This window comes from Semicossyphus pulcher, unplaced genomic scaffold (assembly GCF_022749685.1).
Source record: "Semicossyphus pulcher isolate SPU_LCO1_2020_fin unplaced genomic scaffold, fSemPul1.0.p SCAF_12, whole genome shotgun sequence".
NCBI classification, from domain to species: domain Eukaryota; kingdom Metazoa; phylum Chordata; class Actinopteri; order Labriformes; family Labridae; genus Semicossyphus; species Semicossyphus pulcher.
The window spans coordinates 5,860,158-5,872,830 of record NW_027211626.1 but is presented as its reverse complement, the minus strand read 5'-3'; the positions used below and the strand labels follow the sequence as shown (position 1 = coordinate 5,872,830).

Below are 12,673 nucleotides of genomic sequence, written 5' to 3'. Positions count from 1 at the left end.
TAGCTAGCAAAATTAATATAGCTAACTAATATTAACATTAGCCAGCTAAGGTTAACGTAAATGTTAGCTAGCAAAATTAATATAAGCTAGCTAACATTAACCTTAGCCAGCTAAGGTTAATGTTAATGTTTGCTAGCTACCATTAACTTAAGCTAGCTCACAATACCATTATCCAGCTAAGGTTTACATCAATATAAGCTAGCTCACCTTGACATTAGCCAGCTATGGTTAAAATTAATGTTAGCTAACAAAATTAATATAGCTAACTAATATTAACATTAGCCAGCTAAGGTTAACGTTAACGTTAATGTTAGCTAGCAAAATTAATATAAGCTAGCTAACATTAACATTAGCCAGCTAAGGTTAACGTTAATGTTAGCTAGCAAAATTAATATAAGCTAGCTAACATTAACATTAGCCAGCTAAGGCTCACGTTAATGTTAGCTAGCTACCGTTAACTTAAGCTAGCTCACAATACCATTATCCAGCTAAGGTTTACATCAATATAAGCTAGCTCACCTTGACATTAGCCAGCTATGGTTAAAATTAATGTTAGCTAACAAAATTAATATAGCTAACTAATATTAACATTAGCTAGCTAAGGTTTACATTAATGTTAGCTAGCTTATGTTAATGTTAGCTCGCACAAGCTATTGTCCAATGGTACTAGGTTATCGATTATGTTGTTTTACCTTAAAATATGGGTAAATGTCCTTCCAGATTTTCACTAACTATTATCTTTCAGTTGCTGATCAATCTGCGAGTGTTGAAATGATAGTGAAATGATAATGATTATATGATTTACAAACATGGAACACAGACTGTATGACTTTATAACAGCATTTGAGTTTCCCAAACTGAGCATGACGTCAGAGAAAAATGGCTGCCGTGTAAAAGGATGAATGCTAAAGTTGTACTTAAGGGCAAATTTGTTTGTTGCACCACACGGATAAAGTAGTACCGACTTCACATGTGCCTCCTTTATATCCATGATCAGGTAAAGTGGTTTAAAGAAAGCACAAGGCACTCAATCTCGCTACTGTTGATCACTTTTTGCCTGACCAACCTGTGAAGCAAAGGAATTCCCTAAAGACTTCTGGGTTATGTAGTGTAATGCTAGACTGCCTACTTGCCTGGAATGATTACCCACTTCTGCTTGTTAGTGTCAGGATGTGAAGTGATCGCTCCAACACTGGGAAAATCATCTCATGGGCTCTAACCTCTAGGTGACTGTGATGTGAGGGAGATTGTGAAGGCTTCTAACACTGTTTTCCTCCAAAACTACAGAGATACATCCCTGAATTATTTTGGTTTAGGTTTGTAGAGCTTGCAATGACACTGCATGCAGCTCTCAGCTTTACATGTATTGGCTTTTTTGCTTTTTTCATTCAAATACATTCAAATAAAGCATTAGCATATGTTTACACTATTTCCAGTATCTTAATCTTTGATAATTAAAATGAATGAAAATGAAAAACCTCTTATCCAAAGCAATGCTCCTCTTCAGCATCCTGCTCACAGCTCTCCCACCCCCTCCTCCTCCCTCTTCACAGGGTAACGACATCATAGCAGCAGCCAAGCGGATGGCTCTGCTGATGGCAGAAATGTCTCGGCTTGTGCGCGGTGGAAGTGGAAACAAACGAGCGCTGATTCAGTGTGCTAAAGACATCGCCAAGGCCTCAGATGAGGTGACGAGACTGGCTAAAGAAGTGGCTAAGCAGTGCACCGACAGACGCATCAGAACTAATCTGCTACAGGTAAACTGAAACACACACAACATTCAGAAAAGTCCTTTTTGGTATATAATCTATATGTTTTTCTCCTTTGAAAGGTGTGTGAGCGGATCCCCACCATCAGCACTCAGCTGAAGATCCTCTCTACGGTCAAAGCCACCATGCTGGGACGAACAAACATAAGTGAAGAGGAGTCGGAGCAGGTAAACTTACAAAACTGCATAAAAACCTATTGGGACTTGATCCTACTATTACTCCTCCAATACAAATACTTCACCTCAGAGTACCTGCCCATACCAAGAATTTAATACCAGTGGTCTCCAGTGGTACCTGTGGTAAATACTCTGATGTTTTTCTTAAGACAAGTATGCACAAGTTACAAATTTAAGTACTGCATTTAAATTTTTTTAAAATTTAAGTTGTTAAAGTACAAGAGTAATAGCATTAAAGTATACTTAAAGCACCAAAATAAAAGTAGTCACTATTCAGCACCCTTGAGGGCCCATTTCAGAATTAAATTAGGAATCAATTACATTTAGTGGAATAAAAAGCGTCCTCTAAACGGCCTTCATTTGTCTTCATTTTATCCCATCTCTCTTGTAATTTAACCCCTAACTGCTTCAATTTTAAATGTTTCCCTGCCCAGGCCACAGAGATGTTGGTCCATAACGCCCAGAATCTGATGCAGTCAGTGAAGGAGACGGTCAGAGAAGCAGAAGCCGCCTCCATCAAGATCCGCACAGATGCAGGATTCACTCTTCGTTGGGTTCGCAAGACCCCCTGGTACCAATAAGCAAACCTGTTCACTGAAGCTAGCAACACTCTTAACGAGGCACTGATAGCACACATCGTGAGTAAAAGTAGCAAACGTGCACTTCTTCAAAGAGGAAACTGCAGGTGATTTTAGTCCATCCTTCACTGTAGTTATAAGACAGGAACCATTAAATTTGGTACCAAGCAGGTTTTATTTGTTGGAGTGAGTTCAGCTTTGCTCTCCAGTTCCCTTTATCTGTAACTGTGGACTCCCGCAGGCCCATCAGAGACAGTTTTTAATATATATTTTTGGTATGTTGTGTTACAAGAGTTTATCCAAATCCCAGGTATATATATTTTTTGCATGGAAAGTTTTTCTATTTTCTAAAGGCAAATAATGACATAAGATACTTGGCTCTTAAAGGACATTTACTTTAATTCATTTTGTTTCTTTTTGTCTATTGTATATACAGCAGTTATTTGTTTTATGGACAACACTCAGCTATGAGCTTTGTACACTGAGTTTGACACTAAAGTGTGGAGTCTTGTATGGGCTGATGAGCCTCTTCATGTTTACGTTTAGAAATATCGCTGTTCTTAACTGAAGATCTATGAATTCAAAGGCAACACATCATCACTGCAGTCCACAGTGATGTTTATACTTGAAGAACTAAAAAGTCTTCTGGATTAAAAGTGCTATGACTTAAAGGCAAATGGTACAGCTTCGAGGGTGATTGAAGAAATATACTGTTGTCAATAAAGTTTTTTTGTTGATTGCAGGAAGGTCTTGCAGGAAGCTGAGATGTTTAAAATGTGAGTTTTGTGTTCTTTGTTTTAACTTTATTTAACTTTCACAGTGAACAATGCCAAAGGTTTTGTTTAACATTACTGTAAGCTTCATGAAGTTCTCTGAAGATTTAAAATCCAGGTTATTGCAAATAACAACAATGACAATTTTCTTTGGAGAGCCTGCAGTAGGCCTACTTTTAAGGTTGTATTTTTTATTTAAACAAAAAAGAGAGTATGTTTTCTGCATTTTTTTAATGAATTGTTGTGCTTTGTTTCTGCACTCTCTCTGTAACAGTTGAACTGTTTGGATTTATTTATAAAAATGTATCAAAACCAACGATTATTGACAGCCATCTACATCCTGTTTTTAGACTTTTCTCCATGTGTGAGCTCAGTACTTACACTCCCAGATGACCCAGGTGGTTTGAGAACAAAAACAACCTTTTTCATGTGATTTTAGGCACGGATCCCTTATTTTAAGTTTCATATAAAACAGTTTAAAAGGGGTGTTCTTATCTGGAATCATTACACAGCATTTGAATGATTCATAATTGGTAATAAATATTATATGGAATCAGCATATTTTCATTCCCCAACAAGAAGTTCATCAAATTTTGTTACATTTCTCTTAATAATATCTGGGCAAATTCAATTGTTCAATGGAGAATCCTTACGTCTGTGTGTATGTATGAAGCCTGTTCACTTAAACAGTATTAATGAGCTGTCCCCCATGAATGTTAGGGACAGCAGCACAGAATGTTATCTGCATTTTCATATTTATTTGGGCCTACTGAGCATGTAGCAATCTCTGACCCTCCCTAAGAGGGACAGGGTGTATACTGTGTGTATTTGATGTGTTCATCCACACCTTGAATGTATTCTGATAGCTTCTAGCCCTGCCAACACATCTGCTGTGCCTTGGAAGAATAAAAGATTATAATGATGAGTTGATTCCACTTCTTCTTTTACCTTTACAAGTCACGTGTACCACAAATAAGTCTATAGCTACATGCTAGCAGCTGTGAGGCGATACTAAAGCACACTTTAAGCTAAATTCTTTCATCAGTATGCTAACAAGCCCCCATGACAATGCTAGCGAGCTGAAATTCAATATATATTATGTTTACCATGTTTATCATTTTTAATGTTAATCATCTTTATTATTTTTATGCTAATACCTTTGTGAGGCCGTAAAGTACAGTTCAAACAAAATGCTAATGTCAGTATGCTTACAAGCTCCCAATGACAAAGCTAACATGCTAAAGTTTGGCCTATTAATGTTTGTCATGGTTGTCATCCTTAGTGTTCACAACTTTACCATGTTTTTTATGCTAGCATCTTTAAACCAAACACTAATGTCAGCATGCCAAGCTCCCAGTGACAGTGCTAGCAAGCTACAGTTTGGTATATATTATGTTTACCATATTTATCATTTTTATTTTTTATCCTCTTTATAATTTTTTATGCTAGCAACTCTGTTAGGCCATGAGTACAGTTCAAACCATAACTGTATGCTTGGGTATGCTTACAGGCTCCCACTGACAATGCTAGCATGTTAAACAACTTTACCCTGTTTTTCATGCTAGCATCTTTAAACTAAACACTAATGTCACCATGCTAAGAAGCTCCCAATGACAATGCTAGCTGCTAAAGTTTAGATGCACTAGCTAATAAGGTGCACTATGGTTATATTTTGTTGAGTCTGTTAGCATTCTAGCCTTTTCTATTAGCCCTAAAGAGTCTGAAGAGAATTTAGTTAGTTTAGTAAACCAAAGTATTGGACAAAATAAGTTTATGACCTGCAGATGGCGCTAGATCTGTAGTTAAGGGATCAGCAAAGGTTATCATAATTATCCCTTAGGGGATTATAAAGGTCAAAATTGAAGGCATTCCTACCAATTTACAGTAAGATTGTGCCAATGCTAATGTCAGTATGCCTACAAGCTCCCAATAACAATGCTAGCATGCTAAAGTTTGGTCTAATAGTGGTTACTGTTATATCATGTAGTTTTTTGTGTGTAGCATGCTAACATTTGCTATTGGCCCTCATGTTTATCATCATAGTTTAGTGTGTTAGCATGCTAGCATTTACTATTTAGCCCTAAAAGACCAATTATTCTGAAGCTGTTCATAATATCACAAGTCTAATAAACCAGAGTCTTGACAAAATTAAAATATGACCTTGCGTTGACGTTACATTGGAATTTAAGGGATTGGCATGTTTTAAAATTGCAGTTTATACTGAGGGAATATGAATGCCAACATTTCATGGCAATTGATCCAATTTATTAGGCCAGCTGTTCAACCCTTAGAGCCATGATTCTAGCATTAATAAAAAAAATGACCACACATTATCTCAGTTTTAGGGCTTTTATAAGACATCTTACACGCTGACATACAAACTCAACTTCATACATGTGCTTTAAGTAGTATTTTCCTGTGGACAAATGATTGTGCAAATCTTCTGCTGAGTGAAGAGGTTGCATTCAAGATTATGTGAGATTTCTGTGCTTTTTACACTGCTCCCCCCCAAAAAATATATTCGCTTGAATCTCGGCCCTTGCAGAGAGTTGTACAACCCCTCTAAGTCAAACTATGTACCTTAGTTATAAGACTTACACGAAAGTATCTTCCCTCTGGGCTCCAAAGCGTGCGGTTTGTGCGGTGATATGCAAAGCATTTAAAGGCCACATTAAAGAGTGATTGTGTGCAAAAATACATGCACTAAAGACAGTGCCTCAAGACACTCTGCAGCTACTCAGAAGTAGACAGGATGTAAGATTTTTCAAAAAATAAACATTTATATAAGTATGTATAAAACTTGCTACCTTACTTGTTTTAAAAATGTTTCAAAGGCTGCTTGTTCTCAGGAAACATGCAAATACGATTGTACAGGTGTGCTAAAGTAGTGAGGAGCAAGGCAGTGAGCTGAGAGTGTCCCTTTCAACCCAATATATTCCCCTTAGGCAACACTCAGAAGGTGTTAGATGAAAAAGGAAGTCCAAAAAGAAAGAGGAATGGTCCATACAATGCAGTACAATTAAACTGAATAGAAAGTAATAGCACTTCAACAAGGTCACATTGGTTATTAAGGCTTCCCTTTACAGGCTACAAATACCATCGAGGCGTTTATACATAATGCCAAACACATAATAAATAACTGTTAGAAAGCAAAAGAGCCAGAGGAAAAGAAAGACTTATTGGAGGGCTGACTCAGTGAGGTGGTAACCTTGCCCCCTATTTGGCACATTGGATTGTTGACCTTTGGCTTTGTCATCACTCAGGTCCGCACTTGGAATTTCCCAGCTTTAGTCAAATATTTGACCCCTTTAAACGGCTTGTACTTCTCTCCGTACATGTCAAGACGACTCACCTTAAGACCTGTACAGAAGGGAGAGAAGTAAAGTTTTAAAAGGAACACGTTTACTACGCCACTACCATAACTATTCACAACCTCGACAACTAAGGTAGAGAGAAAGAATGGGGCTAAAATGACCAGTTACCAGTTTTGGACTTTAAACATGACTTGGTTAAAAGATTAAAAAGTCATGCAGAGAAGATTACCTGATATGGCCAGCTGCTGTATCTTCAGGTCAATGTTGAGTGAAGGGTTATCTTCAGGTTTGGGTGCCCCGACCTGCGTACTTAGACTGCCCCGCAAGTTAGGAAGCTTCTGAGGGTTAAGTTTCCCAATGTCCCAAACCAGCACCTTCCAAATACAGACATAAAAAGTGATGACAATAAAAATATTGTTCTGACATCTCATTTAACACAGACACTGGTGGTAGACATTTCTACTTTGCTTGCACCCTTGCATGGAGGGTTCAGCATATTGAGTGCAATCCAAAACCACTAAGCGGGGAGTGAGAGTGTTATAAAACCTTCCAGCAGAGAGTCTAAGCTGATGTTGACTTACTGACCATGTGAAACGCTGAGTTTTTTCTGTCTGTGCAAATAAGTTCAGTGCTACTCCTGGTAAAAATGTAATGCTCAAACTAAGATAAACATTAAATATTATCATGCAGATGTTAACTTAAATGTTACATAATATATAGAATCAAATATTTGATTGAAAAGTGTTATAGTCTATATTTACGGGGACTTTTGCAAAAGCCAGCAGTCTATAAACTTCAAATCGTAAAACTACATGATTTTTACAGAATAATTTAGACAACAAATAACCTTTTTGCCCTCCTTCTATGGAGTGAGTGTGTCGGTCTGCCACCTCTCTCTTCACACTGTGACTTATGGAGACAGTAGCCCTTTTTACACTGCGGTTCCGCCTCAGCGCCATAGCGAAGCTCCACCGTCATGCAGCCTTTGCCTTTTAAAATTGGAAAACAACGGCGGTGTAAAGCCACCCCAATGTGTGTTTTTACATATCGCTCCAGAAGAAAAATGTGCGTGAAGTGTAAACATACACGCGTGTTTCAAATACACACACACATGGCGCTGTCCCGCCCTGCCGGCTCCACTGTTTACACAGACACTGTTATGTCTCTGTTACTACCTCCGATGCCGGCTCAGAGGCGGAACAACTTCGCCCCACCATTCTGCCTCCGTACGTTTTACATCGAAGACGGAACGTAACAGAGGCATAATAATCCCGCCTTGAACTGGCAGTGTATAAGGGGCTGGTGTGTGAGTAAAGGGGGAGGGTCAAGTTTTAGAGAGGACCCTAATGTATTACTACAAAGAACTAAGAACAGCATTGTAAACAGTAGTTTACCTTGGTAGTGATGTCGTATGTATAGTTTCCCTGTGTGGCTGTGAGGTTGGCACTCAGCACAGTTTTAGGCATGTGAATGGTGACCAGCAGGCTCTCCACCGTCTTCCCCATGGTCTGCTTTGGTCCGATGGTGATGTCCAGGCGACCACAAGGTCCTGTCTCAAAGAAACTGATGCTCTGCTTCACATACACTGGGATGGCCACGAGACTGAGGACAGAGGAAACAATAAACAGTGAGATTCAGCAGACAGACGGTGTTTGTGTTTACAAGGTAACAAGGCAAGAAGAGGAGATTGTGAATCCTTATTGCAGAAATTAAGGCAGAATTCCTCCTCCACACTAAAACCCAATAACAGAACAAAGATTTTATTGTTGCTCATCAAATTAATATATAGGTCATGCCTGCTGAATATACCAACATATGTAACAAATATATTTCTTCAACATGTTAAGGGAGTTCAGTCCAATCAAGCTCAGCATCACGAAAGAGGAGGATTGGCTATAGTGTATATTATTTCACATATTTAAAAATTAGACAGACAGACGGTTGTGCCTGTGCTTACTTTTGAGAGCTGACATGATAGTTCATGAGTGTGAAGTTTCCGTCTGGTGGGATGAAAGAGAGGACACGCTCTGACTCCCAGCGCTTAAACCGAACACACGGGTGGAAACTCACGTCATCGAGAAGACGAGGATTCTGTCATCAAAAAACAACAACGATAGTGAAACTAAAAGCATACAAGGAAACCACAAAAGCAAAAAGTTAAGAGGAAATGAACTCACCATAAAGGACAGAGTGAGGTCAGGCATCCCAGTGAGTCTCACACAGGCTTCAATTACACCCTGGATCTCTGCAAATACTGGCGAACCTGAATAACAAAGATTGAAGAAGATGCAAGCATGTTTGAAGGTGACTCTGATCCAATTATATTATATTACAGAAAAAAGAAAACACTTATAACTACCATGGAAACACTCGTATTTCAGCTGTGGTGATCAAACATGTGGTTGTTTGTACCTGATTTGTCCAAGATGGCATCTATTTCCTCTATCACATCAAAATAAGCCTCATTATTGGTGTATTTCACACCGGCCCGCCTCCATGGGATGTTGGACAATTGACCTGTTGGCAGCGTGTCTCCAACGTTACTACCTCCTGGAAAACATGAAAACAGAAGCAAAAACATAAATTTACACATCAACCTTACAGATTTGGTTTTGTTAGGCGAAAAAGTAGACGGAGGGGTGGTACAGTTCCGACTGACCTTTAACCCCAGAGTCAGGGAGACCTCTGTTTACCTGTGAGCGTGTTGACAACTGTTCGCAGGATGGTGGGAGGCCTGATCATCTCTTTGAGGACGTTGGACTCCGTTGCCAGTGGGAAGCCGTTGTCCAGCATCTCCTCCAGCAGCTCGTACACCGTGACCACATTGTCTTTGATGACACCTTCTGAGCACTCTCCAAAGTAGTCCTGTCAACAGAAAGACACCTGTTACACTACAGCAAACACTAAACTTACAGTAAGTTGCTGCATACATTTGGAGAGACATTATAAGGTATCTTTAGAATATTTTATAAAATGTGTAAGAAAATGTTTCTGCAGTGAGTACTCAAAAAAATCTACATATTTTATTGATGTACCTAATGGAAAGTATATCTGCACCAACAGGTGCTAATTAAAGTTTAACTTTGGGCGGCCACTTCAACTTCACAGAGTAACACCATCTGCTATTTGTGTTAACAAGTTGTGGTTGTGAGCAGTGCCTGCATTTCCTTTGTGAATTACATTGTGGGTTCTGTGCAATGACAGCAAACTCAAAAATCAACCAACTAACATTTGCCTTCTCTTTTCCAGAGTGAACACACCTCAGTGCTGGGTTGGAGTATGAAATTAAGGCTGCAGTTCCTGTTTACACTGGACAATAAAAAGCATCCTGGGTTATAAAAAAAAAGAGTACATATAAAAACACATATAGTTACACTGCAGATAATCAGCGTAGCCAAGGTTTATTGAGGACACACTGGGATCAGTTCCTGCATTTTAAGTAACTTGTAAAACTCCGTAGTGTGTATAACTCAACAAACATTGCAAATGATGAGATACAACTTTAAAAAAGAACAACAATTTCCTCTCTAGTTGTATGACCAAAAACAAATTTGAGTTTTCTCCCAAATACATTCTATTAGTACTGAGGCTCACGGAACAATTATACATTGTATCTGTGAGTGTGAAAAAGTTAAGTAATTCTGGAGGGAGGTGATCAATAAAATCAGGACCATCTTGTCTATGAATCTTCCACTAGACTGCAAGATGATATTGCTACACATGTATCCAGGAGATCTCGACTTGAGAACCAAAGAATATAAACTTATCGACTATGCTATACTGCAGGCAAAAAGAATAATAGCTTTTAACTGGAAGACAATGGTTGCACCTACAATTGGTGCTTGGATCAAGAACATGGCACAATGTATGGCAATGGAAATTGAAAAATAAATTGGGTGTTTATGAAGGAATCTAAAAACCATTCAGTGATTTAAAAAAAAAAAGTGGAAATATTGGAAAAGAACCAGACTCTTAAAATATTAATATAGTGGTAGACCCCAGAAGGGGGTGATGGCATGTTTTGGAATTTTCTTTTTGCATTGGTGTAATTTTTTGAATCTTCATATGTATTCATATATATATATATTTATTAGAGGTATCACCGAATGTACAATCGTTAATGTGACAAATGCTTTTGCTTTCGTTTTCAAAAGATACTGTCGCGGGCCTGGTCACGCTGATTAAACCTACTTAAACACTTTTAGAATTGATAGATGGTATACCATAAAAGTAACGCAACTGCAGCCCAGAAGTCTGGTTGTATTTATTTTAAGAAATGTGTCACTCCACCTTCATGCGGGTGTCAGAGTCCCTGAACAAAGTGTGGTAAAGTGGGAGGGGGTTTTGTTTTGTTAGAGGAAAATAGACTTAAAAGTCCTAATGAATAAAAAACTCTGTTAATTCTTTATATGGACATGAAAACACACTGTGTTTATCTGGTATCATTTCCTGAATTTTTTGAAAGCGCAATAAATATCACATCAATATCACAGAACAAAAAGATATTGCAATGTCAGTTTTTTCCAACATTGTGCAGCCCTGGTTTGCACCCTTGCATGGAGGGTCCGTCATACTGAGTACCATCCAAAACCACAAGGCAGGAAGGGGGAGTGTGTTATAAACCCTCCAGCCGAGTCTACACTGATGTTGATCATATCTTATATTGATTTTGGCTGCAAATGTAAGGGTGATGTTAAGAGAGAGAATAAGTGGGTATATGGGGGAGGGTGGGTGTGCCGAGGGGGGTATTACTGTCTGGCAAATTAAAACTCTCAAAGATATATAAATATAAATGCATTCTATTACACATTGATTTTAATCCCACCTGAATTGTGTCTGCCACTCTGTGCAGGAACTCAATGACAAACAGCGGGGGGACTTCAGTCTGGATGACAGACAGGAAGAAAAGCTTGCCCCTGTATATGGTGATCAGATAGTGGTGTGGGGTCTGCAGGACAGGGGGCACATTCTCCGGGTCCGCTGCCTTCTCCTTCGCCTCGAAAAAGTAGTCACACACACTGCGGCCGATGACACTCTTCCAGTGTTTCTCCAGGAAGATGTCTCCCGAGTGATTAATCAGGAACAGACTGTGGATCATCTCAGCTGCAACAATGAAGAGGTTGTTTTTGTCAGTACTGCTCTGTCATACTGAGAGACAGAAACTGACAGGGAAATAAAATCAGTTCCGTATCAATTATTTGATTCCCCTCAATTAAAATAACGCAAGATGTACGTAAAGCAATGCTACTTGTTAACAACATTAACCAACTGTCTATATGTTAAACTAACTTCAGCCTCAGCAGGTAAATGAACCGTCTGGCTAGAAAGATTGTCAACTTTACACGTTTAACATCTGCTTCTTAATGCAAAGAAACACATTCACTTGAAAGTGAGATGCGTAAAAGCGACATTAAATCTCTAAAAAGAAGATAATTCATACAAAGTTTTACTGATGATTAAAAGTTTTACCTGCTTACTCCAGTTGACTGTGCCAAGAATATAACTTGATGCCAATATGGCAGGATTGCCTGCTGAAGAGACGCCTGCAGATCTATGCACACGTAAACACAACGAAGTCACGAGAACATATCGACAAATAAAAAAAGTAAGGCCTAAATACTATTCATAGAGTACTGAAATATTTTGTGGACGGTTAAAATGTCCAGTGGCTCAAGTCTCAACCTGATCGATACTCTAAGAGCAAAGTTTTAGACTTTTTAATCAGGCAACATTTGCGGGCAGCTAAGACCCCGCTCTATGATCTACTCTTTGGAATTTGGTTGCCCTGAGTGTAAACTTTCAGGTGCTAGTGCAGCTAGAATACCACAGATTTGATCGGGGGCTTAGATAAAGCACACCCCAAAACTTTTAGACTCATGACAAGTTTCAGATTTTTTTTAAGTAAGCCCAAACTATACCTCTCTCGTGTTCTACAGGTTAAGACTTTTAAATATATAATAAAAAATTACAATAAGCAATATGTAGGCTTAATATGAGTCTGGTGGTGATGTTCACACAAATGTACGTTTCCTACTCAATTACAGTAAAAATTGTTTTTTAAAG

General features: G+C 38.7%; 2 protein-coding genes across 3 annotated transcripts in view; one reads left to right on the top strand and one right to left on the bottom strand.

The window, feature by feature from the left end:
- The window catches only part of LOC138588697 (vinculin-like), a 33,759-nt gene extending 29,550 nt beyond the window's left edge, over window positions 1-4,209 (top strand). For both annotated transcript variants that reach the window (XM_069658934.1, XM_069658932.1), the window contains 3 exons: window positions 1,554-1,757; window positions 1,832-1,936; window positions 2,380-4,209. In XM_069658934.1, coding sequence (XP_069515035.1) covers window positions 1,554-1,757; window positions 1,832-1,936; window positions 2,380-2,526 — 456 coding nt within the window. In that variant the 3' untranslated portion in view covers window positions 2,527-4,209. The remainder of the gene's footprint in view (window positions 1-1,553; window positions 1,758-1,831; window positions 1,937-2,379) is intronic.
- A 1,437-nt stretch (window positions 4,210-5,646) lies between these two features.
- On the bottom strand, window positions 5,647-12,125 carry ap3m1 (adaptor related protein complex 3 subunit mu 1). Its single transcript, XM_069658648.1, has 9 exons — window positions 12,080-12,125; window positions 11,436-11,713; window positions 9,304-9,475; window positions 9,023-9,160; window positions 8,788-8,873; window positions 8,568-8,701; window positions 8,005-8,212; window positions 6,840-6,984; window positions 5,647-6,656 (listed from the first exon to the last, which is right to left on the bottom strand). The coding sequence occupies exons 2-9, from the start codon at window positions 11,706-11,708 to the stop codon at window positions 6,556-6,558; spliced, it is 1,257 nt and encodes a 418-aa protein (XP_069514749.1). The 5' UTR covers window positions 11,709-11,713; window positions 12,080-12,125; the 3' UTR covers window positions 5,647-6,555.
- Window positions 12,126-12,673: the final 548 nt, after the last annotated feature.

Bases quoted from the DNA above. Each gene is read 5' to 3' on its own strand.
- ap3m1 (XM_069658648.1), bottom strand. From the start codon at position 11,708: ATGATCCACAGTCTGTTCCTGATTAATCACTCGGGAGACATCTTCCTG. The intron at 8,874-9,022 runs GTACAAACAACC...TTTGTTATTCAG, and splicing joins TGCCATCTTGGACAAATCAG to GTTCGCCAGTATTTGCAGAG. The intron at 8,213-8,567 runs GTAAGCACAGGC...CTCTGTCCTCAG, and splicing joins TATCATGTCAGCTCTCAAAA to TCTCGTGGCCATCCCAGTGT.